The 26826-nt window shown below is 42.2% G+C and overlaps 1 protein-coding gene across 3 annotated transcripts in view; it reads right to left on the bottom strand.

Moving 5' to 3' along the window:
• Positions 1-26564, bottom strand: part of ZNF365 (zinc finger protein 365) — a 30837-nt gene extending 4273 nt beyond the window's left edge. Inside the window, exons 1-5 of one of the 3 annotated variants that reach the window (XM_047761633.1) lie at positions 26367-26469; positions 23934-24689; positions 9933-10113; positions 3345-3382; positions 2362-2627 (exon numbers count right to left, since the gene is read on the bottom strand). In XM_047761633.1, the coding sequence (XP_047617589.1) occupies positions 2366-2627; positions 3345-3382; positions 9933-10113; positions 23934-24676 (1224 nt within the window). In that variant the 5' untranslated portion in view covers positions 24677-24689; positions 26367-26469 and the 3' untranslated portion in view covers positions 2362-2365. Of the gene's footprint in view, positions 1-272; positions 2628-3344; positions 3383-9932; positions 10114-23933; positions 24690-26366 lie in introns of those variants that run through there. The other 2 variants (XM_047761632.1, XM_047761631.1) reach the window with 2 other exon arrangements.
• Between the last annotated feature and the right edge of the window lie 262 nt (positions 26565-26826).

The following is a 26826-nucleotide window of genomic DNA, read 5'->3' as shown; positions in this document are numbered from 1 at the left end:
AAAAGCAAATTTATGTCTCTAAGGAAGCACAACATACATAATGCATCTTGTTATATAAGGGTCAAAATTTACTTAGAACTTTAAAAAGAATTTTTAAATATAATAAACCTTAAAATCATTTGTGTTGTGTAATGTACATAGAGTAGATATGACATTATGGTGCTTTCTGAAGAGCACTGGGTATCACTGTCAAACAGAGCTGTCATACTCTCTAGGCATATTAAACGAAAACTGATAATGTAAGTTACCTTAAATAAAATGGGGGGAAAATCTGGCTCATACAACCTTTAAAAACAAACTGTTGTCATTGCACACACACATCATGGGGCCAAGAGCATGCAATACAACGAACGAGTCAATTTTTTAGTACGTAAAAGGTTAAAGTGCAATCATGGTATAAACACTAATAATAAATAACCTTAGAGAATGTTAATTCTCCAAATAAATAATTATTGTAACATTACAGTTTTTACAGTGTTAGCCTAAATAGTGATATTCACAGCAGTTTTTACCCCCTTGATAGTTACCTATACACCATGTGAATGGCCCACTGCCATGAGCCAAAAGGCAAAGTAAAGACTCAGAAATCAACATTTTCACTATGATAGGTTCAAAATATTTGTATAATATACATTACACTTTTCAATTTACTGGCATTGTAAGTATTTGTTTTGTTACCTATTTTTAATGCACTGCTAATCTGATGCTTATTGCAATAACAATCATAATTCTACTAATGTTAATTAGGTTATAGCTTTAGTTTTTAAAATCAATTTACATGAACATATATAGTTTAAAAATCACCCACTACAAACACACACCTTTTTCATGGATATTTTAAAATAATTATTAAATACTTGACATATATATTTCATATATTATATATATGTATATATTTGTGGATGTAATTACTCTTGTTTCCATAAGAATGTCAGCACTGTAAACTGTGCAGGAAATCCGATGATATTGCTAAATTAAAAAAAAAAGTAACATGAAAATTCATTCATGAGTAAAACTGTAAAGCAGGAGGTTTGCAGCAGATGGTTCTTTAAAGAAACAAAGGCCATTTAGGGAGGCAGCGAGGGAGGACAGCCTCAGATTCTGGATCCCACATGCATTATTCATTTCAGAAATTACTTTAGAAGGCTGCCTACAACAAATACCTCATATACTTGCTTGAAAGGTAAGAACAGAAGTTTTTGTTGAAAGGACACAAAAGCAGCAGGAGATGGAAAAGTTAGGCCCAGCCCAGCCAGGAGAATATAGTCTATTATCTATAGGACAGCTAACAGAGAGGCTGCTGACACTCCCCAGGAGGCAGGTCTTAGGAAAGGGCTGAGTAACATCTGCAGTCTCCGGGATGGCTCACAGGCACTAAATGTGCAATCCACTGGTATCCAACTGTTCAGACCCTGAAAAGATGATGGCTGCTGATCAAAAGGGTTTTACTGTCCTCTCCAGCCACAGTAGTAGAAGCAGCTATTAAGATAGAGGCTAGCAGCTGGTCTTAGGGTGGAGAACACTCAGCCAAAGAAGAGAGTGGAGGCGCACCCAAATCGGGATAAACATGCATCCAGGGAAACAAAAAACCTTACTCAAATAAACTGGAATATAGTCCATCAAAAGGAGTCCCTGAAGCAACCCAAACACTGAAATCTTCCTAACCAGGATACTCCGAGAAACAAGAAGCCTTATTTTGGAGGCTCCCAAGTTAATTGAGGTAAAATTAAAAGCAAACAAAAATGTTTTTATTTCACTGATATTAACAGAACTTTACATTCCCATTCCTTGCCACACAATTCAGAAAGCAGTGGGCGCAGGTGCATTTTCCCCTAGTGCCTGACATCTTGGGTGACCTTGGGGCTGAGAATTAATGACCACTGCACAGAACCCTAGATGTGGATACTACTGGAGACTGAGCTAATTATTTTAGATGCTGGAGCTTCATTTTACTAAAAGTTTAAGATTGCTTTCGTTTTTTAAAATTCCTCCTGTAATTTGCCTCTTTCTTCCAAAAGGGCCTTATAAAATATTCTGGTTCACCAGGATTCTTGTTTTTTAATTATAGTTAATCCAGGTGCTTTTATATGGATATGAAATATGTTTTATGATGGGATGTGTCCAAAAGGCATTATTATTTTTTTCCAGCTATTTTTTTTTCTTTTTTTCCTTTTTTGGCCGCAGCATGGGAAATTCCCAGGTCAAGGACTGAACCCATGCCACGACAGTGATCAGAGCCTCAGCAGTAACAACGCCAGATCCTTAACCTGCTGTATACCAGGAAACTCCCAAAAGGACATTATTGATGGCCTCTAGAACAGTATTCCCAAAGCCCTGTGATGGTGTTCCAGAGTCACCCACCCTTTTAGATGATGTTCACAATTGCTGTTGGCTTTTTTTTGGCCATTTTGGGCCTGATGTTGCCCTTCCGGCCAAACCCAAGAGGCTCCCCTTTCTTTGCTGGTCTGCAGAGATCTCTTGGGGACTCGGCCTGTTCGTGCATGCACTTGGCAGGCTGCATGCTGGCTCTGTCATCCTTGGCTTTTTTCAGGTAGCTCCTTCCCTTTGGATGGAAATGGATCTTGAGATCAGGGTGGTTACACATAGAATGTGGGTGCCCTCGGCTTCTACAGATGGTAGGACAGGAGGGAGGTGAGCAGAAAGAAAGATTTCTTTAGATCCTTAAAAGAATAAAAGCTACTCATGGCACAATCATTCCTGCATGCAAAGGTGGCAGTAATGCTGCCAATAAAACAAATCATATATCTTGATATTTTTCTTCCAAAAATTTCTATGGCCTTCATGAAATGATCTCATGACACTAAATTCTCAGGGAATATTACTAATCCTATTTCTCAGTGATAAAAACTGAGGCATAGAAAACTTAAGTGACTCTCCAGGGTCTGTGGAAAAGATGGGACCAGAACCATTATCTCTTGACTCTTTAAGTGACTGCTGGGGGATTCAGACAAATCTGCAGTAGATCTGTCATAAGGCATATGATTGATGGTATAAATTTATATATATTATGTATTAGTGTGCACATTACATTAATAGTACTATAGAGCATTATGGCTACATTCTACCACAATAAGGGAAAGTTATACTATGTAATACTTCAAAAAGATTCCTGGAATACTACCATATTGCCATATACTACTCACAGGCTATTAGCATAGTTAAAAGTCACATCCACATTTTAGAAAATTAGGTACATAAGCAGGTACATTTTTCACCTGAAACTCTCAAATCCATTTATATTATAGATATCATATAAAGTGCAACAGGAAAACATATTATGCAAACATTATTAAATGGCCCAAGTATAAAAAAAATATACATACAGGCATTTGGGTTTCCTATTTGAGGCGATATCTGTGAGCTGAAGGAAAACAAACAAAACATTACTTCACTTAAACAGTGGATTTGGTTTTTAAAATCCTCCTTGCTTATGTTTTTAAGAAACTGTATTCCCATTAAGGAAGTCTGGAGCACTGCCCATAATACCATCCATCACAGCAGTGAACAAGAATGTCTTGTGATCAGCCTCTACTTACTCAGGAAGCCTTTGTGGCTCCCTGTTCTGAGAGTTCCAAAAAGCCAGTATCAGCCGATCTCAAAAATTTCAAAAAGTCAAAGAGCCCCTCAAGAGAGCAACATTTGAAGAGACATGTTTTTAAAAACTGGAATGATGTGCCATTATTTCTTGATTGAGTCAGGCTGTATTTGCAGCAAATTTACTACAGCTGTGTATGATCACAGTGTATCAACTAAGGGGAAAATTGGCATAGAATGTTTATTGCCTGAAATACATCATTTCTAAAATGAGAGCATATGAAGACCAACTCCACAACTGTCCTGAGGCCATCTATCACTGAGATTATTTTCCACTCTCAATAAAATATCTGCATGCACTTTTGTGGCTGGGCTCAGAATATCATTTGCAGAATAAATTGATAATGATCACTTTGTGATCCAGATGTCACCACTTTATAGGCAAGCCCAGTAAATTCCCAACCTCCCTCATGCAGCCGTCACTAAAAGAGGTGGTGTCTTGTCAGCAGGCAGACTGACAGAAGAAGAGAATGACAAAGAGAATGTGGAGAAAAGGCCATCTTGGTCCAGTGCAGCTAAGACATGCATCCCTACTATACTCAGATCTCTTAAAAACCCAAGCTCAGCATAAAAGGACCTTCCTCCAGTTCTTGTGCAGCTTCAGCTTTAGTCAGGAACAAATCACAAAGGTTCTTAAACTGATCTCTGAGGGCCGTGTGCCCAAGGAGGCTCGGATTCCTGCCCTCTGCCCTGGGACACAATTGAAAGTCGGCATTACAGCTAACCCTGTCCACGCTAGCTGCGTTTGGCATGAGTTCAGTAAATGCAAACAGAAAAAGTCCCCTTCCTTGCATGGGGTCGTGAGGTCTTGTGATACACAAAGAAGGGGGAACAGATGGTGCAGGCAAACACCAGACTGGCAGCTTCTGGGAACCCTGAAGGTATCAGCATTTCCATCCTCTCTCCCTCACCCCCACCCCCGCCCCAGTCCTCCTCGCCCCCCATCAGCTGGGCTCCTTGAATGGATTTTAGTGTATGTGTAAATTATAGAAAACTTCTAGGGGGTTTTCTTCCTTTAAAAACTTTCCTACTTGAAAAAAATTACTACTATTGAGGCATAACAAAATGTTTTCAACTTTATGTATGTATATAAGCATATAGTATGATGACTTGTTGCATATAGGTACAAAATTCCCTTTGGAATTTTATGCAAATACGTGAGTGTGTGTGTGTGCATGCGTGCATGCTTCCCTCACCAGGGGAAAAAGCCAACAGTGATCCCATAGATTAGGAGGTGGGGGGTGGAGGCAGGGCCATTGTCACAGGTACCAAAGCATTTCGTATACTCTCCGCCCTGTGAACACAAGAGGCCACTGTTCCTTCTGGCCTCCACAGTCTGAGGTAGATGGAAACTTCCTACGCAGGCCCCATCTACCTACCTTCATTTTCTCCTAGTCCAACTACTTTGCCTTATGAAGATGGGGATCAAAAGAGTCCTCGGTCGAGGTTTCATGTTGGTAAAATATAAATAAGCTCACACTGAGATCCAATCTAAGTACTTCTTTTTTTTTGTCTTTTTTTTTTCTTTTCTTATCTTTCTAGGGCCGCTCCCGTGGCATATGGAGGTTCCCAGGCTAGGCATCCAATCGGAGCTGTAGCCGCCGGCCTACGCCAGAGCCACAGCAAGGCCAGATCCAAGCCACGTCTGCAACCTACACCACAGCTCATGGCAACGCGGAATCCTTGAGCAAGTCCAGGGATTGAACCCAAAACCCCATGATTCCTAGTCGGATTTGTTTCCACTGTGCCATGATGGGAACTCCCCTGAGTACTTCTAAGATACAAATATGATGCCTCAGATTATTATAGGTTTTGGGAAACTGGACACCTAGTCCTCCTCCAGCTTCCCTTCTGTATACACCCAAGTATTTAGGCCAAAACCTTGGATTCATTTTGATTCTTCACTTTCCCTTGCCACCTAAATCTAAACCTTCAGCAAGGCCAGCTGGTCTTGTCAATTCTACTCCATGAATGTATCCTCTGCCCTTCACGTCTCTATACTTTGGCTCTAAGCTGCTGTCCCCTCTCACCTGCCACAACATAGCCTTCTAACTAACCTGTCTCTCATCCGGCATCCCTCCAGAGCAGCAGAGCAGTTTTGCTAAAACACAGGTTGCCTACTTAAATGGCCTCCCCATGTGCAATGGAATATATCCCAACTCCTTATGTGACCTAGAAGCCCCAGCATGATCTGGCTCCTTTCTACCTCACTGACTTACTCTCCACTCAAACATGCCAAGCTTGTTCCCTCCCGAAGCAGCTGTATTTCTATTTCTTTGCCTAGAATGTTCCACCTCCAAATTTCAGAGCTGCCTCCTTCTTTTTATTCAGGTCACAGTGCAAATGTTGCCACCGCAGCAAGGCTTTTCCTGAAATCTTTTCACTAAAGTTGAAGTGACCATCTCAAATACATCATCTTATTTTTTATAGCAGTTATCACTATACAAGATTATCTTTGTTATGTGTTTGCTTATCATGTGCCCCTCCTGAGACCAGGGACCTCATCCATCTCATTCACAGCACTTTCCTCAGCACCCAGGAATCACAGCATCCTCAATAAGTATGTTAAATGAATTACTGCTAGTCCTAATTTAGCAACCTGCAGGAAATAAACGCAATGTTTAAAATACCATTATCCAAGCTGTTTCATGACCTTCCATTTGAGCAGTTCTGTGAGTGATTTTGGCAGATGGGATATTAGGTCACTTTGTATCTAATTTGACAGCATGTTTCAGAGGACACAAACAAATTATCTGAGTTAAGCATATTACATTTTTATAGATCAGCCAGGTGAAAAAGAACATACACACAAGGGAATTAAGGGAAAGATACAGACGCCAAAACATTATTTCAGAAAAGGCATAAATGTAAGGGGGAAGGAAATTCTTCTAGAACACAAAAGAACCTTAAAGCTAGAAGACATCTCGGAAATAAGCAACTCACACATCAATCTAGAAATGTCACTACTCTCCGGAGGTGATAATGGGAAAAAGAGGGAAGAGGAGGGAGGGATGGAAGCTCTGGGGGAGGGAAGAGAAGCAGAGAAGCGGCTGTGCCGGTTCTATGGAGCAGCCAGGCTCAGGGGCAGCGCTCCCCACTGTTCCCCACTGTTCAGGAGGAGGAAGCAGAGCTGTGGAGTCATTTAGGAAGGGGGAGGGGGGGAGGGTGGGGGGTGTGCCTGGGGCAAGGAGCTCTCCTGGGAGGGGCTGAGGCTCCTAAGGCCTAGGCTTCTTGGTGTTGTTCAGCTTTGCTTAGGTGAGCCAAAGAGGTTACTAAAGATATGTTTCAAAGCTTTTCCTGCTAAAAGCATCTAAGATCTTCTGTGTATCTATAACCATAGATGCTCAGAGAGGCCAGACTGAGTACTTTATTTTTTTATTTTGGGGGGTTTTTTTTGGTTGGCGGGGGGGGGGGGGGGCGCACCCACGGCATATGGAGTTTCCCAGGCTAAGGGTTGAATCGGAGCTACAACTGCCAGCCTACACCACAGCCACAGCAACTTAGGATCTGGCCACATCTGCAACCTACACCACAGATTATGGTAATGCTGGGTCCCTGACCCACTGAGCAAGGCCAGGGATGGAACCTGCATCCTCATGGATACTAGTAAGATTTGTTTTTGCTGCACCACTACAGGAACTCCAAGACTGAGTACTTCAGTTACACCAAAGCCATGGTTAATATGTTTGTTATGAAATAGATTAAGTAAAAAGGAGAAATAGTCTTAGGTCTGTAGACTGTCTCATAATGTGGCACATTATGGTCTAGAGTTTAAAGGACTATAATGAAAACAGGAAAAACCACACCTGCCCATCCTTTTAGAAATCAAACATCTCATTCTTGGTCATCTCTGGGTGATGTGTCCTGCTGCCAAAAGTCAGCTCACCTTACTACAGCCTGATCGTACCCTACTCACAGACAGCTTTCCCTCCTAAATTCCCTGTTACAGTCTTAACTGTGCTTTATTTTATTTGATTTACTCAGTTCTTCCCCGTATAGATCAAATCTGAAGAGGATGCCATGTCTGGGACATAAAGAACATAAACATAGGTATTTATTGAGTAAATTTCCTACCCATATTTGTATGTACATATGTGTATACATATGTGTATGTATACACATGTACTTACATGTATATGTGTGCATATATATGTTATATGTAATTCTGTATCTATACATCTGACTAGAAGAGCTAAGAAGCTGCTCAACTTTTGATCACATGATACTGCAGGATGAGAGGTAATGATAGACTATCTTTTAAAAGGTTTTCAGAGTGTTCTCTCTGTGGCACAGTGGGTTGGGAATCCAACTGCAGAGGCTCAGGTTGCTGCTGAGGTGTAGGTTTGGTCCCTGGCCAGGACCAGTGGGTTGAAGGATCCAGCACTGCCACAAGTGTGGCTCAGATTCAGTCCCTGGCCCAAGAATTTCCATATGCCATGGGTGTGTTTTTAAAAAAAAGTGTTCAGTTTCCAAGCTAGAAAAGTATAGCAAGCAGAGGAAATGAGCACAGAAATATAAATAAAGGTGCAAACTAATGGGCCTCCTTTCCTTCTCCTTGCCTTCCATTATTTTCTCTTTACGAACTTCTGAACTTGGTATAGTAAAAATTTACACATTTCTTAGCTTTGGGTTACTTATAAGTCTAAATACTGAAAATATTATAGTTACACTTTAATTTTAGAATTCTTAACCACCAAAGTCAGGTGATAGTTAGAGAATTTAAGAGGCATCTAGTCCAACTGCTTTATTTTATGGAAGAAAGAACAGGCCCAGGAAGACAAACTGTCCACCCAGTCAGAAGCAGGGTGAGAATGATCCAGAAGCCAGGCCTTCACACCTCACTTCTGGGTTCCATGACCTCACACCACAGCCACCTCTTGAGAGACAGTCAGATGGACACAGGAGGCAGGAAAGGGCTGAGAGAGTGCCCCCGGCCAGTTAGTTATGACTGGACTCAGGCAGTTTCCCAAAGAGGTGACAGGAGAATCGAGAAGGGGAACAAAGGTTCCTATTCAAGAGGCCACAGACATGCAATAAGAAAATAATAAATACGTCAGGTAGATGAAACTGCTTTGATGACAGTCACTGAAACCCCACAGCAATAAATTTATTTCCTTCCGGTCTACTTTGTTCCTGACTGGGAAGTTCTAGAGCTTGCATAACTGTACTGTTCTAAGGCTGAGTGTACACTACTGCAGCCAGCACTATGTAGGATTTCTTCATTTCTCTCCTTCCTCCTTGTCTCTGTTCCTTCCTGCTGTCTGTCTCACTCCCTCCAGTCTTCTTTCTTTTATCCATCTGTCTTTCATTCCACTCCTTTTTTTGATTACTTAATCATGTTTCCTGTTAATCTTGGCTTCCAGACTGCTTGACATAAACTTTTCCATCAACCAATAGCAACGTTACTAATCCTTTGCTTGCCATAAATGTTTCCTATTTTTCTTTTCCTTAGATACATAGTCCATTAGGGGAGAAGTAAAAGAATCATTTTTAAATCTTCTGGGAGGGAAATAAGCATAAATAAAGTTCAATTGATAATGAAAATGTTATAAACAAAAAATTTTAGGTTTTCAAAAATCCATTCTTTGGTTTTGTTGTTTATACTTCAAGGATAGTATAGAGGGCCACCCTCCGTCTCCTAGAATGTGGTTATTTGTAACCTCCCCTCCCACTCCCTTCAAAGAGAATCCTGATGAAGCCACTGAGGAGAGTCTGGACCTTCAATCCATATCTAGGGTTCTCATGGGCTGTGGGGGTTTTAAAGTCCCTACAACTGCATGTAAAATTGCATACAAAAATTTGTTACAGATTATCACCTGTCAATTTTTGTCTTTTTTGAAAATCTACTTAAAGAATGTTTCACCTATAGCTACTCTCAAACAGTGATTTACTTCCTATTAAGGAAAAAAAATTATGTGGTTAAATCTTGCTAAGAAGCATGAAAGTTTTCAGAAGATTCCTTGAAGAGCTCCAAAACAGGAATAATAACTTCCGATCTACTTGACACCAAGGTTGGGACACATGATTTCTTTGGATACTTCAAAACTGTTATTCTACAATATTAAAATATTCCTACCAACTCAGCTTGGAATGGAGGTGGAGGGTAAAGAACTGGCGACCGTGCCTCCAGGATTTCACTTCCTTCCAGGTGTCTTGGACTCATCTGTATCATTTCCACAACACGTGGCCAGGGGAATGCTTCTAGCTGCTGCCAAAAAGTTCTCACAAATCACTCCCCAACTCCCCTTTCTTCTGCCCTTGCCCCCCACCTCACACACCTGGCACCCTCACACCTGGCGCTTGATCTGCATGCTTACCCCGTGCTCACTGGTGTCCCAGTGGAGGCCAGCAGCGTGCTGGCCATGATAGTACTCCAACTGCTTTTCTGCCATCTCCACCCGGTGCAGCAGGTTCTCAATAAAGTCCTGGAGCCGAGCCTTCCCTTGAACCTCCTTCTCAGCAGCTGCTTCAAGGAAATGGTTGAATGTCACCACTTCTCTGCAAGGCAAACATGTCAGAACACAATATGGGCAAGTGAGACAGGAATTCATTTATTCAACACATATTTATTGACTGCCTACTATGTGTCAGGTACTGCCCTAGGCAGCATGGCCACAGCCATGATGAAAGAGATAAACTTACATTTTAGTGTTTACATTTAGGGATCACATTTTAGTAAAAGAACACAGTCACTGTAAAATATACAAATAAATGTATATGTCAGGTGGAGATAAATGCTAAGGAGAAAACAGAAACAGGGTACAAGGGACAGAGAGTAACAGAGGAAGGGAAAGGGTAAGTGATACTATAGAAAACAAAGTCCAGACAACCTGGATGGGGCAGCATCTGAACAGGTATCAGGAAGGGAGGAGCAAACCAGGTCCCCAACGGTAACATGCAGAAAGGACTGAGGTACAGCAAGAAGGCCTGCAAGGCAGAGCAGAGTCGGAAAAGGGGAGCAAGAGCTGGAGCAGGGGGCCAGGTAGGGCCTCATAGATCACAGGTCACTGTGATGACTCCGATTTTATTATAAATGAGGTGGGAAACCACTGGCTCCTTTTGAGAAAAGTTCTGACTTATTTTAAGTCTGGCTGTTGTGGAAGAAAATGCTACAGGGAGGGAAGTATGGAAGCAAGAGGCCACAGTGAGCACCAAAGCATATAAAAGGAGTCACTTTGTCCAACAGTGTATTTTTGAGCTAAGAATGAAACAATGTAAGGAATGTCATCTTGAAGTAGATCCAAGGTCTGCTGGGGAAACTATTTTAGCTGACATAGAAGAAGCAATGTGTAGACTGCCCTTCGCTAAAAGGTTGAGCAAAACACCTTTACCTATGTAATTCATCATGGTTGGCAAATTCATAAAAATTTTAGTAACTACGTTCTATTTTTATCTCTTTATTTCTAATGCAATGTTATTTCCTGAATTATAACTAAATAAGTTCCTTATTAAAAAATTCAAACACATTAAAAATAGAATGAAAATATCACCTGAAACCCATTATCCTACGACTATCACCATGTGCATTCTGGGAACCACCCTTACAAACCTTTCTACAAACACACATACATATAGACACACACCAATAAGAACTACCAACAGGTATACAGTATCACAATTCTCTCACTTGATTTACCACACTTAATAGGAAATCATGAAGAGCCTTTGGGCCATCCCCATTGTATGTTCTGCCACACCCATTGGAGATAATGAATTCCATAATTTCACTACCTACTAGACGTACTACTTCTTTTATGTGTCTTTGAACTCATTCTCAACCTTCAAGAAGGGGTCCCTCATTTTTCTGGCCATGGTCTATCCACACAGAACCAAGATTCTAAGGATTCTGATTCATTGTTCTCCTAAACCTCTTTCACTTCAGATTAACAAATCCTATTTTTTAAATCTAAACTCATGCAATTGTTCTAGATAGTCGATTAAATTCATTGCCTTTTCTGCCATCTTCTCAACCTCCACTTGATTTTTATTTTCTGCTGAGCTCCATAATTTCTTGATAGTAGAACTTTAGGGATGTCCATCTCAGGGAAGTCACAATTCCACAGAAGGTCTTTGCAAAATAGTTGGTGGTGGCTTCCACATCCTTTATTTTGTACAGCTAATCAGAGCTAGCCACTTTTACAACTAGTCATGCTTTTTCTCTCAAAAATATATTACATCATACTTGGAGTTCCCATCGTGGCTCAGCAGAAACAAATCTAACTAGCATCCATGAGGACGCAGGTTTAATCCCTGGCCTTGGTCAGTGGGTTAAGGATCCGGTGTTGCTGTGAGCTGTGGTATAGGTCGCAGAAGAGGCTTGGATCTGGAATTGCTGTAGCTGTGGCGTAGGCCAGCGGCTACAACTCTGATTCAGCCCCTAGCCTGGGAACCTCCATAGGCTGTGGGTGCAGCCCTAAAAAGGAAAAATATATATATATACACACATACATACACACACACACACACACAGATATATATGTTATATCACACTTGTCCATACTGAAGCTTTTCTGACACTTCCTACAGAGTCAAACGTCTCTGCAAAACCTTGGGAATTATGTATTTATAAAAATAGAAAAGAGACTGTTTCTAACAATGATTCACTCCAAAAATTGCTCATCATACCAGCCCCGTTGTTGCTAGTCTCCTACCCACATCAAACATAATAATTCCAATATCTTTCAGTAGCTAAGAAGTATTCACATACAAGAAATGAGTCCTTTCGGAAAGGAGTTCTCTTTTGTCATTAAGTTTCAAGTTTATTTCCAGATGTTTCTGTATGAGCCCTGAATTGAAGACATGCACTTTCTAAGCTGCTCAGGCCACAGACACAAGCCAGTTTTCAAGTTCTGTCATCATTTGCCTTTGATCTGCCTCCAAGGTAAGTCACAAACCCTAACTAGCGGCATAATAGTGAGAGGGTCCATCCAGGTGCCACATCCAGCCCTGTCATGGCTCTCAGTTGTAGTTGAGAACCTTTGCCAGGGGAAATATAGCCCAGGAAATGCCTACTTCTTCCTCTTTCCAATACCAAGGCTTCAGTTCACTTGGAGTCAAGCCTATTGCAGAGACTCTTTGGTGATATTTAGGATAACTGACTCATGAAATACTCTCCAAATTGGTACTAAAATCCCACAACTCTCTCCCCCACCAAGACCAGAAACATAGAAAAAGAGCCACTGTATTTTTTCAATTCATTTTGGTTTATAATATCTACTATATTTATCTCATTATAGAAATATTTGATATTTATATGGGAAATTAAAAACTGGTCTATGGAAGATCTAACAGCTTTTTTTGTCCTCTGCTCTAAGCACACCACTCAATACATGACACATAATAATATACAATAAATATTTGTTCTAATCAATGTTTTAAAAAGCACAAAGAAGAAATTAAAAAGTGACCCATAATCCCACCACCCAGAGGTAACCACTGTCAGCATCCTGGTATACTGTTTCTAGCCTTTTATTTTCTGTGCATATTTACTATTCTTGGGCTCTCAGGCTGTACAGTTTAGAATATAAGACAGCAATATTTGACAGCTTAATCCCACAGGATTAACATCTCAAAAGCAAGAAAACAAATCTGAATGTAATATAGCTTATGACTGTGGCTGTATTTTTAAATCATGTGATGTTTTATTACCAGTTCCATATAACATTTTTTGGAAACAATAATGCCACTAGTTGATTGTGGAGTGTTAGGTCATGTTGTAAAAAGGATGCAGTTTCTTCTAACCTTCCTCATCAAATTATCTTGTGCCCTAAAGCTGATAAATTAATACCGTTTGTTTCCAACCAACCTGGTACCAATGCCAACCTAATTTCAGTTTATGAATGTTTCACATCAACTCAGACACACACACACACACAAAAAGACAGTTAAAACATGCCTGATGATTTAATTTAAAAAAGGAAAGGCTACATGAGACAAGGGCTGGAGAAGTTCATCACATTGAGACTGTGTTTGGGTATCTCTATTAGATAAAAACAAGAACAAAATCAGTAATTAACTGTGAAATAGCATGTGTGTGCAGCTTCAACCCCCCCCCCCTTCACATCCTGTTCAGTCTGGATTAACAATATCCAGAAACACCTCTTATTTTCCCAAGGAATGTTGTGAATTTCCTGAATGAAAAAGCGATTTAACTACTTTGCATTTGTACTTTCTTTAATAATTATACTCCAAAAAGTAAAACATCCATTCAAAGTGCAAGACAGACCAATGGATTTCAATGGAGGGAAGAAGGAAATGTTCACTGATGTGGTTTCAGATTCCACACTGCAATTAACCTTTATGAAACTACCAATTGTCAAGCTCTGGCAGAGTATCAAAGCAGAATATCCACTAATTCTCTGCAAAGGCTATTAACACACCTCTCCATTTTCCTACTACCTATCTGTGTGACTGGATTTCCTTCATCTACTTCAACCAAAACAACAAATTTGCAGCAGATTAAAGGCAGAACTGTCGGGGTCCAGCTGCCTCCTATTAAGCCAGACATTAAAAATATTTGCAAAACCCAGAAAACAATACCAGTCTTTCCACTAAATTGTTTTTGGAACCTGCCTCCTTAGCGCAGTAGGCTGCATGTCAGTCTCATAAACTGCTTTTGGGAAAGGTGTTCCTTTTCACAGTAATATTTTACTTTTGTTAACAAGTAATAGATTTACTGTCATTATGTTTATATGAATAAGGTGTTTTAAATTTCTCAGTTTTAATTTCTCATACAGTAAATATTGAGATATAAAATCAACACAGAGAAAAGCTTCTTGGGGTCTTTAGGTTGTTTTTCTTTTTTTAGGAGTGTAAGGGGAAGTGAGGCCAAAAGTTTAAGAACTGCTGCCATATTGTGTACTGAGTGATTGGAAACCTCAGAACTCCAGTGAGGGTGGACAACATGGACTAGAACTCTAGGACGATGCAGCCACAGTGCACACATTTATTTACTCCATTATTCAGTAACTCAACAAACATTGACTGAATGCTTCCAGGTATTAGGCTTAGTGCTTAGGCATGAACCGGTGGCTATCCTCATGAAGCTTCCTGTCTAACCCAGGAGTCAGCCAGCTGTTCCTGTAAAGGGCCAGGCAGTAAATTCCTTAGGCTCTGCAGGCCATATGGTCTCTGTTGCAACTACTCAATTCTACCTAGAGACAGAGCCACAGAGGCTGTGTAACAATAAAATTTTATATATAGACACTGAAATTTGAATTTCATATACTTTTCTTATGTCATGAATTATTATCTGTCCTTTGAATTTTTTCTAAACATTTAAAACAAGTAAAAACCATTCTTAGTTCAGGGTTTTCACAAAAACCAGTGGCAGGTGGATCCGGTTATGTTCCCCAGATATTAAAAGAAACAAACAGTGAGATAAATACAGAATTACAAAGCTGAGCAGAATGTGGCTAAGAAAAAGAATAACAAGACAGCAGAGAAAAAGACTTGTGTGATTTTATTTTAAGTTCTCAACCCTGTAACTCAGAATACAGTATGAAAGCTGGAAGCCAGATGAGAAGATAAGAGCAAACCTGAAATTCAATCTAGGTGTGGTGCAGGCCAGCTCTGGGGAAATGAACTGATTCTAGGCTGCTTGCAGCCCTGTTTTTGACTTATTTATTTTTTTAAAAAAGAAATAAATGCTTATTTTTAAAAACAATATCTGATACTAAAGCAAAAAGTACCAGCAACAGGCATGAAGTTTGTTGTTATGCTGAATGATCTGCAGACTTAGAAATCTGTCAGTATCCCGAGACTCACATGCATTTAGAAACAGACACAGTGGAAGGAGGCACTGAGTGAAGAAGCCCCTTTGGCACAATCCAAGTTTTTTTTTGTTTGTTTGTTTGTTTGTTTTCTTTTTGTCTTTTTCTAGGGCCGTACCTGCAGCATATGGAGGTTCCCAGGCTAGGGGTCTTATCAGAGCTGTAGCTGCCAGGCACAGCCACAGCCACAGCAATGCCAGATCCAAGCCTCCACTGCGACCTATACCACAGCTCACAGCAACACTGGATCCTTAACCCACTGAGCAAGGCCAGGGATCAAACCTGCAACCTCATGGTTCCTAGTTGGATTCGTTAACCACTGAGCCACGATGGGAACTCCACAATCCAAGTTTTATTAAAAGAAAAAAAAAAAGGTTTATTCATTCATGCACTCATTCATTTATAGGATGGCCATAAGGTCTGAAACATAGATATTTCTTTTTTTTCTTTTTTTTTCTTTTTTTTTTTTAACACAGATTGAACCCCTTCAATGACTTCTTCTGAGGTGGGTTAATTTCAGAAAAATCAAAGACATACCAACATGTGAACGACACCCTCTAGAAGCAGGTGTGAAGACAGAGGGAAATGCACATTAATGCTCCATGGTGTTCACGATTTTACATTGGCATTGAATTATGCACTGTTAATGAGGGACAACACATTGATCACATCTCCCACTGTAATCTACTATCAATAAACCATTTGTCAGGTCTCCCTACATTTCCAGCTTTCATGGCCATCCTGCAGCCTTACATTCCCCTCAGGTCTCATCACTGCATGTCACCTCCTCCCTGCTCCTGCATCAGTGAACTCCACTCAGTCGCCAAGCCAGATTCTCACTTCTGCACAAGTTGCCCTCCATCAGAGTCCCTTCCCAAGCTCCCACTCTTAGTGGTCCCTCTAACCTCAGGGCTCCCCTGCTGGACACATGCGTAGGTGACCTGTGACCTGCTCTATTCTCCCTCAAAACCCTGCAGCCTATCACAGCGCACACTGCAGCAGACACCAACCACAGAATTGGGGGTTCAGGGCCCTCACCTTCTCCTTCACTGTGATTCCTGCAGCATCTAATGAGGAGCCCAGCACACAACAGGGTCCACAAATTTCTGCTGAATGCATGAAATCTGCAACTACATCTCTAGTCAAAAATCTTTAACTGACTAGAAGATCCTTAGGTTTCCTTGCCCCTTTTTCCAGATAAGTATTGGGGCGTAAGACCAGTAAGTCACCTACCACACAGGTACCTGCCACAGGAATGGAGTGGGATCTAGAATTGATGCCTCTCCTCTGTTCTTAAACACCTGAACATCAGCTTCTCATTGCAAGCACAAAACTCTATAAAGTTATTTAAATTTCATTTTGCATTACTGATTTATGAACCTCTTCAGAGGTATATGAAACAGTAAAAATACCTCTGGCTAAAAATAGTCTAGCTATTGATCACAGAGTACCTCAGACAGACTGTAATGTCAGCCATGAGGTGAATCCTGAAGCTGGAGCCACCCTCCACCAAGCACCAGAAGCCTGGCTGCACACTCAGAGCTCAGGGTGGGCTCTTGTATCCCTGGTGGGGCCCTCAAGGTGGATTCTGCACCAGCCCCACCACACCAGGAGCCACATCACACTTCTACTCGTGGTGGTGCTTTGCCTCATCTTTCTTTTTTTTCTTTTTTTTTTTTGTCTTTTTGTCCTTTTAGGGCCACACCCATGGCATATGGAGGTTCCCAGGCTAGGGGTCTAATCAGAGCTACAGCTGCCAGCCTATGCCAAAGCCATAGCAACGACAGATCCAAGCCGAATCTGATACCTACACCACAGCTCATGGCAACGCCAGTTCCTTACCCAATGAACAAGGCCAGGGATCAAACCTGTGACCTCATGGTTCCTAGTCAGATTTGTTTCTGCCGTGCCATGACAGGAACTCATCTCTCCTTATTGACTTTCTGGAGTACACCAAAGAGTATCTGGTTCTAATTAAGAACTTAAAAAGTGGAGATCCTGTTGTGGCGCAGTGGTTAACGAATCCGACTAGGAACCATGAGGTGGCGGGTTCGGTCCCTGCCCTTGCTCAGTGGGTTAACGATCCAGCGTTGCCGTGAGCTGTGGTGTAGGTTGAAGATGCGGCTCGGATCCCGAGTTGCTGTGGCTCTGGCGTAGGCCGGTGGCTGCAGCTCTGATTAGACCCCTAGCCTGGGAACCTCCATATGCCGCGGGTGTGGCCCAAGAAATAGCAACAACAACAACAACAACAACAACAACAAAAAAGACAAAAAAAAAAAGAACTTAAAAAGTAACTCTAGGAGTTCCCATTGTGGCTCAGTGGATTGAGAACTCACTAGTATCCATGAGGATGTGGGCTTGATCCCTGGCCTCACCTAGTGGGTTAAGGATCTGGCATTGCCACAAGCTGTGGTATAGGTCACAGATGCAGCTCAGATCCCACATTGCTATGGCTGTGGTATAGGCCTGAAGCTGCAGCTCCGATTCAATCCCTACCCTGGAAACTTCCATATGCCACAGGTATGACCCTAAAAAGAAGAAAGGAAGGAAGGAAGGACGGAGGGAAGGAAGGAAGGAAGGAAAGAAAGAAAGAAAGAAAGAACTCTAATGAGAAAGTCAAATTATTCTTATTGGTTCTAAATGGATCAACACCACATTCTAAGCCCCTCGGTCCAGATAGAAAAGAGAGTTGGGGGAGGGAGAGATGGACATGAAAGAGACAAACAGAAAATTTGGTAGGGGTCTCCAAATTTTACCAGATAACATGTTTGACATCCAGTTTTTCCTACATTAGTCTGTAAATCTGTGTGGTACACAGCCTGGACAGAGAGGACCTATTGATATAAATGTAGAGCAAACAGGCACCTCCCTGTCCACTGAACTCTGTATCTAACATGATTTTTCTGGGCCTGCTTCCTAGCTATGGATCAGCCTGGAGACCAAGTTGTCCACTCACTGCTTTAGCTGATCAAAAATGGGAAAGATGGAGTTCCCACTGTGGCTCAGTGGTTAACAAATCCGACTAGGAGACATGAGGCTGAAGGTTTGATCCCTGGCCTCGCTCAGTGGGTTAAGGATCTGGCGTTGCCGTGAGCTGTGGTGTAGGTCACAGATGTGGCCTGGATCCCATGTTGCTGTGGCTCTGGCATAGGCTGGCAGCTTCAGCTCCAATTAGACCCCTAGCCTGGGAACCTCCTTATGCCGAGAGTACGGCCCCAGAAAAAGACAAAAAAAAAAAAATAGGAAAGATGTTATTAAGTAGCAAGAGAGTTTAGTTGTGCAAAGCAAGTTGGCAAGTTTGTTATTAAGTAGCAAGAGAGTTTAGTTGTGCAAAGCAAGTTACCAAGTCAAACTTGCCTTTTAAAGGTCAGCATTCCACGGCCAGCTCTGGATAGACACTTAAATGGACATTCTTGGCTCAAGATGTCTCTTTAACCTACCCCTAATGATGTTCAGTGTCCAGTTTACCTGCTGATCTGTTCCTGTCCTGAAGCTGGAAGTGAACTCATGTGGTTACCACTATATGACCAGAACCTAGAACAGAACCTAGCACTCAGCAAGCACTCAATACAGCTTTGTCTTCTGACTGGCTCCAGGCTGGGAACAGGGCAGATGAAGAAGGAAGAAGGCAAGATCACACCTGTCATAAAAGTACCCTTGCTGCCATCGAAGGCTGGCAGTGCACATACTTTACCCTGATGGGGCTCAGACATCCAGAGAGTCAAGTTAAAAGCCCTCTTTGGAAGTTAGAAGCCTTGGGCTTCAGGGAGTTTAATATTATAACTATACTGATGAGGCCACCATTTCCTCATTTCCCAACACTGTTGGTACCAGCTGATATTTCCTTTAATCTCATCAGAAAAATAAATGATGTCACCATGGCAGTCCTCTCAGCAGAGCAGAGAAGCAAGCCCCTTCCAAAATGGGCCAAATTTGCTATTACCTAAGTCTTAATGCTTTGGGCAAATGTCAAATGTTCAAAAATCGGGCCGAGGCATAGTGAATTAATGGAAAAAAGCACTCAGCAGAGAAACAGGGCATCTGGCTTCCACTTTCAGCTTTGCTACTAAATTTCTGTCCTTGTCACTGCACTCTTCTGGGTCTTATTTTCCACATCTGTAAACTGGAGGTGGGTTCCTTCCAGAACTAAAACAACACAGCTCCTCAGGGGTCGTCTCTAATGATCATCCGATCACAACTGATGTCCTTCAGCGTCACTGTCTTCCAGCTACCAATGCAGATCCCATCCTTCCTCCTCACTCCTTCAGTGTGGCCACATGTAAAAACCCATGCTTTAACGTCCATCACCTTGAAACCATGGCTTGTATTTAAGAACTTGTTCAAACTACTCTGAGTTTGAACATGGGTATGTTTTATTCTTCCCATGTAGAATGTAAGCTCCTTACGGAAAAAGACCAAAAACTCTTGATTTTTCTATGTCCTCCACACACACCTAGCCCAGGGCCAGGCACACCACAGGTGCTCAGTCAGGGCTCTCCAACCTTACTAGCAGATGTGTGTAGAAGTAAACTTAGGATCACTGCTATCACACTGAGTTCCCCAAATGCCAGGTGACCAACTCAGCCACCAGCATTTTTAGCAACATGGATGGACCTAGAAATTATCATGCTAAGTGAAGTCAGCCATACAATGAGACACCAACATCCAATGCTTTCACTGACATGTGGAATCTGAAAAAAGGACAGACTGAACTTCTTTGCAGAACAGATGCTGACTCACAGACGTTGAAAAACTTATGGTCTCCAGACAGTTTGGGGGGTGGGGGATGTGCTTGGGTTATGGGATGGAAATCCTGTGAAACTGGATTGTGATGATCATTATACAACTACAGATGTGATAAATTCATTTGAGTAATTAAAAAAAAAAAAGAAAGAAAGAAAGAATCTGCTCTGATCCACATCCATCCTTTCTTGCTAAGCGATACCTTACTGCAAAGTTGGCCAGGATTGATTTACCTGATAATGAGCAGTGCTACCCTACTGAATACTCTTGAATAAGTAAGGACAGTACCTGTATACTCTTGAATAAGTAAATATAAAGTACCTGTTTCCACAGGACATTTCAACTTGCACAGGCTTTATGAAGTCAATGGACAGCTTTTTTTTTTTTTTTTTTTTCTTGAATTTGCACTACAGAAACATTGATACACCTCTCTGTTGGAGGTACAATGAAACAACACAAAAGTACTCAATACTGCCAATTCCAACAAGCTCTTCTGTTACAGAGCACATATACATAAAACTTCTATATTCCAAGTGTATTCAGCCTCTGGGCAGAATCAGCCCTCAGGTTTTTTATTGCAGTATGAAAAAAGGATTTTAAAGTTGAAGGGAAAATCCATAAGCAAGAGAGCCTCACATGAATGTCAAGTATTAGACATCTGAGAGTTCCCTGGTGGCCTAGCAGTTAAAGATTCAGTGTTGTCACTGCGGTGGCTTGAGTTCGATCTCTGGCTGGGGAACTTTCACATGCTGTGGGCCTAGCCAAAACAAAACAAAACAAAAACAAAAACAAAAACAAGTTAGCTTTAAAAAAAAAAAAATCTACCGTCTGTGTCTTAAAGGGTCCCCAAAGTTTAAGTCCATTTCAAATGGGACTGTAACAATTTACCTTTCCTCACATATGGGCCTTCAGAGCGCATGTGGAGGAGTTTAACAAGGGAGCACAGCTCCAGGAGCATTCATTGGCCAAGGCGGGTCTTTCACATCCAAAAGGTCACCTCTTTGGTGGAAGGCACAGCACTGTGAGGGAGTGGTGAGGAGGGAAGGGGCATGACCCAGCCAGGCAGACCTGGTCAAACCACCCTGGTTTCAACGGTGTGATAGATGGGCAGCTGGCCCACTCTGCTCATACTGAGGTGGGGGGGGGGCGGGGGCTATACACAGTTGCTCTCTCAGACCAAGAGCTCCACTGTTCTTCCTGGAAAGAAGACTCTTTCAGTCCTATTTTATGTACAGAAAGAGTGATTATTTGAGGCTTGAATACAGAAACTAATGGGACAGGCCAAATGAAGGCTTAAAAAAATAATGACCTTATTTTATGTTTTAAAGTCTAAGGCAGTTTCACTGAATTTTCATTTAAAGTGTTGTTTTTTTTTTTTTAAAAATGTCATTGCTTTTTTTCCTCCAGTAGTCCAAAAATGTCATATTAAAAATTAACTCATAATTTACCCTCAGGTATACACCCAAGAACATGAACGAAGACATATGTATAAGGATGTTAACTGAGACATTATTATTAATACAAGGAAAATGGAACAAAACCATGTACTCATCAATAGCAAATTGATTAGAAAGTATGTGTCATGACTCCACTTGGGAAAACATAGTAACTCTATATGTGCATATAGAATATATATAATTGTATGCATACAGGAAAGGTCCAGAAGGACATTCACTGAACTAAATAGTGGCTGTCTCTAGAGGATGGGGGGGTGGGGAGGATGCCTGGAGAGGAGTGAGGACTTTCAACACATACCGTTTTGACCCTGTTAAATGTTTTTGTTTTTTGACAAGTATGTTTAGTTTTTCAGTTGATCCTCAGATAACAGCACTGCATTAACTATAACATTATCACTACTGATCCATGCATGGTTCACTTTTGCTTAAGTTAGTTAACTAGTTCTGTTTTGTTTTGGCCACACCTGTGGCATGTGGAAGTTCCCAGGCCAGAGACGGAACCTGCACCACAGCAGCAACCCAAGCTGCTGCAGTGACAGCGCTAGACCTTTAACCCACTATGCCACAAGAGAACTCCTAAACAATAATTTTTAATAATAAAGCACCCTTGAACACACCACCCAAAGTAAAAGATCCTTGACAATAACCTGAATCTAACCATAAGATCCTCCCTGCCATCATACTGTTGTCCCTTACTCCAGGCAACCACCACCCCAAATCCCATGTCCATTATTACTTGAGTAATTAATAAAGTAGGACATATAAGTAAATGCACACAATTAACTTGGTTGTCTTTTAAATTCACTGCTCTTGAATCAAACAGAAATATCACTAAATTTTTTAAATGATTTTTATTTTTTCCATTATAGTTGGTTTATAGTGTTCTGTCTGAAATATCACTACTTTAACTCTAGGCTTTTCTCTGCACAGAGAGCAACCCCATCTGCCTTTTTTTTTCTAGTGGTGCAGTGTTAGCCACCCCCATGGCTCTAGCTGGTTAAGGCACTAACTTCCCACCAGGAAACACCAGCAGCCAAGAGAAACATTTTTCAATAGAGATCATTTCCCTAGGAGCTAAGTAAATCAGTAGCTAATTCAAATCCATCCTCACTACATGATTAAAAAAAGATCTAGTTGAGCAGAGCAGGCTTCCCCTATAGGTAAATGGTAAAGCATTTAGTAATAGCAAGTGGTGATCTTTTTAATATATAGAGTTTCTCACGCTCTTACCAAATGAAGGAAGCTTTAGTTACTACACTTTAAGAGACAACACAAGACAAAAAGAGTGCCAGAGGGCAAAGAAAGCATGAAATTATGTCAATCTCTATAAGAAAACTCAAATTATTTGAAACCCTTTCTTTTAGACTGTTTTTAGTCAATTTTTCTGTCTTTTGATTCTATGAATCCTGAACCTCCATTTAAAATTAAATCCAACATTCTGCATTTGGGAAATAACACTGTATTGTTACACACACTTTTCTAGTTTGGGTTGAATCCATACTGATTGATAAAGAAGTACTTTTCCAAGTATGATAATTGTTAAAATAATAACTTTTCTGATCACCTATAACTTGTGAAAACCAGTGTCAACTCTTTGCAAGCAGGCATGACTTAGTCTACTATTTTACAAAAAGAAAATTCTGAAACAAATCATAAAAGAATGGCAACCTCATGAGAAAAAGAATGTATATATATATGTATGACTGGGTCACTCTGCTATACAGCAGAAATTAGCACAACATAGCAAATCAACTATAAATTAAAAAAAAAAGAATGGCAAGCTCAGAAGCTTCCTCTAGGCTTCCTACTGTTTGGCTTCTTCCAAATAATAATTGAATAGATTCTCAGCCATCAACTTTAATTAACATGGACAAGTAATCCAGAATGGCAAAGAAGCCAATATTATTTGTATTTAGAGCATATTTCTATACTTAAGACAGCATCTCATGTACTTGATTTTATTACATGCAGACTGTCAACAAGATGAAAAGTGTCCCCCAGCACGCCCTTTCTGCCTTCCCATTCAATTCCTCCCCAAAATGGATCCCACCAAGGGCAGACTGCACTGCTCCTCTCTCTAAAAACATTATTGTAGTTTACAGTTTCTGAGGTGAGAAGGAATTCAACATTTCGACTTTCATGTTGCTGAGCTAGAGACCACAGCAGAGAGGGCAAACAGAATTCAAAGCCTTGTGCCTCCTACCTTCAACTATATCAACAAGAGATGCAGCCAAAGTACCTGCAAGTAAAACCACACCTTCTTTAACATTCAAGTGTAATTTGGGGAATGAGGGGTGGGAGGGTGCCTAAAACAAAGTGGTTAGCATCCTGTTTCAATGCCACTTACTCTTCTTTCCTAAGAAGCTCCTCCTCAGATTCCGTCAGGCGCTGCCTCAGTGCTGCGATCATCTCCACAGCCACATCCACCTGTCTATTCAGGGCCCGCTCCCGTCTCTGAACTTCCTGCTTCTTCTGAGTCAGTTGCACAAAGGCCGCCCGAACTTCCAATAGTTCAGCAGTTTTCTGGGCCAGCTCTTTGGTGAGTTTATCGATTCTCTTCTCAATGGTCCTATCCACGGCCTCAACCATCCGACTGAACTTTTCTCTGACATGTGCCTCAAAAGCTGCTTTGGTGTCTGAGGTGGGAAGTCCGGGGCTGGACCTTGGCCCATCCAGTGAGTCTGCACGCAGGTCCACCGCAGTGTAGGTCTGCACGTAGGACACAGGCCTCTCTGCCACCACCTCAAATGGCTTCCTGTCCTTGGAGTGCTCATGCGAAATGCTATATAAGTTAACATAGCTAGGTCTCTGCTTCACTATGTTGCCACAGCTTTGCAATTTTCCCTGTTTCAGGGGTTCTGAGGAAGTGACTAGGTCTGTGTCTTTGATGGAAGGAAAAATGCTGCATTTTGTCAAGAGAGTTCTTTCCTGGTAGCTGTGACTAAATTCCAGATGGGCCCTCAATGAGGACAGGCTTCTAAATCTGGTATGGTCCCCACACCTTGGGCAGCGGAATGGCAGGCACACGGCGACATTCTCAAAGGACTCCTGCCAGGGGTACCTGCTTTCCTCAAAAGCCTTCTGTTGCATTACTCTACAAGCCCTGGGCAGGGGAAAATAAAACAGGTAGTTTGCATGTCTTTTTAAAAAACGCTACTTAAATGATTGTTGCTGATCATTTCCATGAGGACAGACACTTTTAAAATCCAAATGACTTTTGCATATAATAATTATGTTAAAATTAAAACCTACAACCCATGGGTCAAATCCAGCCACATCCGCTCATTTCCATATTGCCTATTGCTGCTTCTGCACAAAACGATAGAGGTTGGTAGCTGAGACAGACGCTCCAAAGGCTAAGCCAAAACTACTTACTACTTGGCCTTTACAGAAAAAGTCTGCCAACCCCTGCCTAGGATAAAAAAAGGTGGATGACATTCCCTTTTCACAGATAAGAAAACTGGAACAAGGAGGTAATGTAATTAATCCAAGGCCAAATGGAAAGTGTCAGATTCCAAAGTGGAATTCAAGTTCCCTGCCCTCCTGAATTTAGTATACTAACTGCAAGACCATGCCCTACTTTACTGATGACCCTGATAAACATGAATACAAAAAAGTGAGAAAAACTCACAGGAATTGTCAAGAGAGCAAGTTCAGTGATCTTTTCTCCAGTATAGAAAAGATGCTACTCCAGCTAGGTGCAATGGCATTAAGGAGATAATCAGCTGAAAATTTTTCAACCTGAGATTTTTGCTCTTAATGTTGCTTTTTAATGATTGCTGTGATGATTTCAATCAGGGGTGTTACCATAATAACTATGTCCCTGCATACTTAGGATTTACTGAAATTTGGGAACCCAATCTGTCAAATACCATTTGACCTAAGTGGGGCGACAGACAAGATTTTATTAAAATAGAGTGTTCTGGATGGATCTAGTCTCTGATCCTGTTTTAACAGGACAACCTCTAGAGATGGCCGAAGTTTGAACCAGGTGGTTATCAGCATAACTCTTAATAACGGTAAATTCTTATTTCCTTGCAGCAATTTATTCTCTTAGCCCTAGCTAGGAGATGACCGCTAGCAACCCAGTTTTACAAACAGCCCATACCTATTACCTCCAGGAATGGTTTCTACTTAGTGATAACAGGCACTGGGCTCCAAAAAAGGGAGCCATTGGTCTAGGCTGATAGTGTTGTTATTGGGTCTTCAGTCTCTTCAAAAGCAGAGGTACCAATGGATCCCACACAGGTCGGCAAACCTTCCAGGTTAATAACCCTTCTGGCCCCCTAAAAGGGAAACCTCTTCCTGTGCTACACCGGGCTGTTTAACCGCGTGTTTTCTGGAGACAGGATGCCAGTCCTGGCCCTAAAGGCAGGCCAAAAGTGAAGGAAGGGTAACTCAGGATTCTAGGGAGCAATGGATGGGGGTGGCATCCCTCGCTAGGGAAATGGATAGTCACGCGCTCTGGGAGCGCAAGCTTTCAGGGGCCCAGCGGAAGCCCCAGTCCGCAGGGTTGGCAGACATGCCTTCATCTCCTCTGCCGGTGCAGGGCGGGCTGGCAATGATCCTGACTCCGGGGTCCCGGCTCTCCCCGCCCCCGCTCCGCTGCGTTCCAGCCCGCCAGTGCCAGAGTGGATACGTGCGCACACGAGTTCCTGCAGGCGGGGGCCGAGATGCCCAACTCGCCGCCGTGGTGCGGAAACTGGACCTCCTGCTCAGCCCGTCCGGACCCCTCCGCCGCGCCCCCTGGGCCGGGCCGCGGGCGCAGAAGCCCACTTACCCGACTTGTTGCTGCAGCTGCTGCCGCTGCTGCCGCGACGGTGCTACTGCTGCGGGAGCTAAGCGGTTTTCAGCAGAGCCGTAAATCAGGCTGAGCGGGGCCCCCTCCCACCCCCCGCGCACCCCCGCTCCGGGAAGAGTGCCGTTCAGGGCGGAGCATGGCGCGGGCCAGCGGGGGCGGTATGCGCGCCTGGCGGGACCCTGCGCGCTGAGAGAGCGAACGCTTCGGGGGTCCCGGGGGTGCCGGGTCGTAATGTCCCCGCGAAGGACACCCCTGCCTCTGTCCAGCTGCAGAGAGCACCGTCCGCCCTCCCCCTGCCATGGAGGGGGATCAGGCTCAGGATTCCACTGACATCACTGGGAGAGGTGCTGGGATCGCTCCTTGGGGGAGGGAGGGGGAAGCGTGCCAGCCTTTGAGGCGCTGCTCTTTCTTCAGGCCCTGACAGGTTTTTTGTTTTTGT

This window comes from Phacochoerus africanus, chromosome 15 (genome assembly GCF_016906955.1).
Source record: "Phacochoerus africanus isolate WHEZ1 chromosome 15, ROS_Pafr_v1, whole genome shotgun sequence".
NCBI lineage: Eukaryota > Metazoa > Chordata > Mammalia > Artiodactyla > Suidae > Phacochoerus > Phacochoerus africanus.
This window is presented reverse-complemented; position numbering and strand designations above follow the sequence as displayed.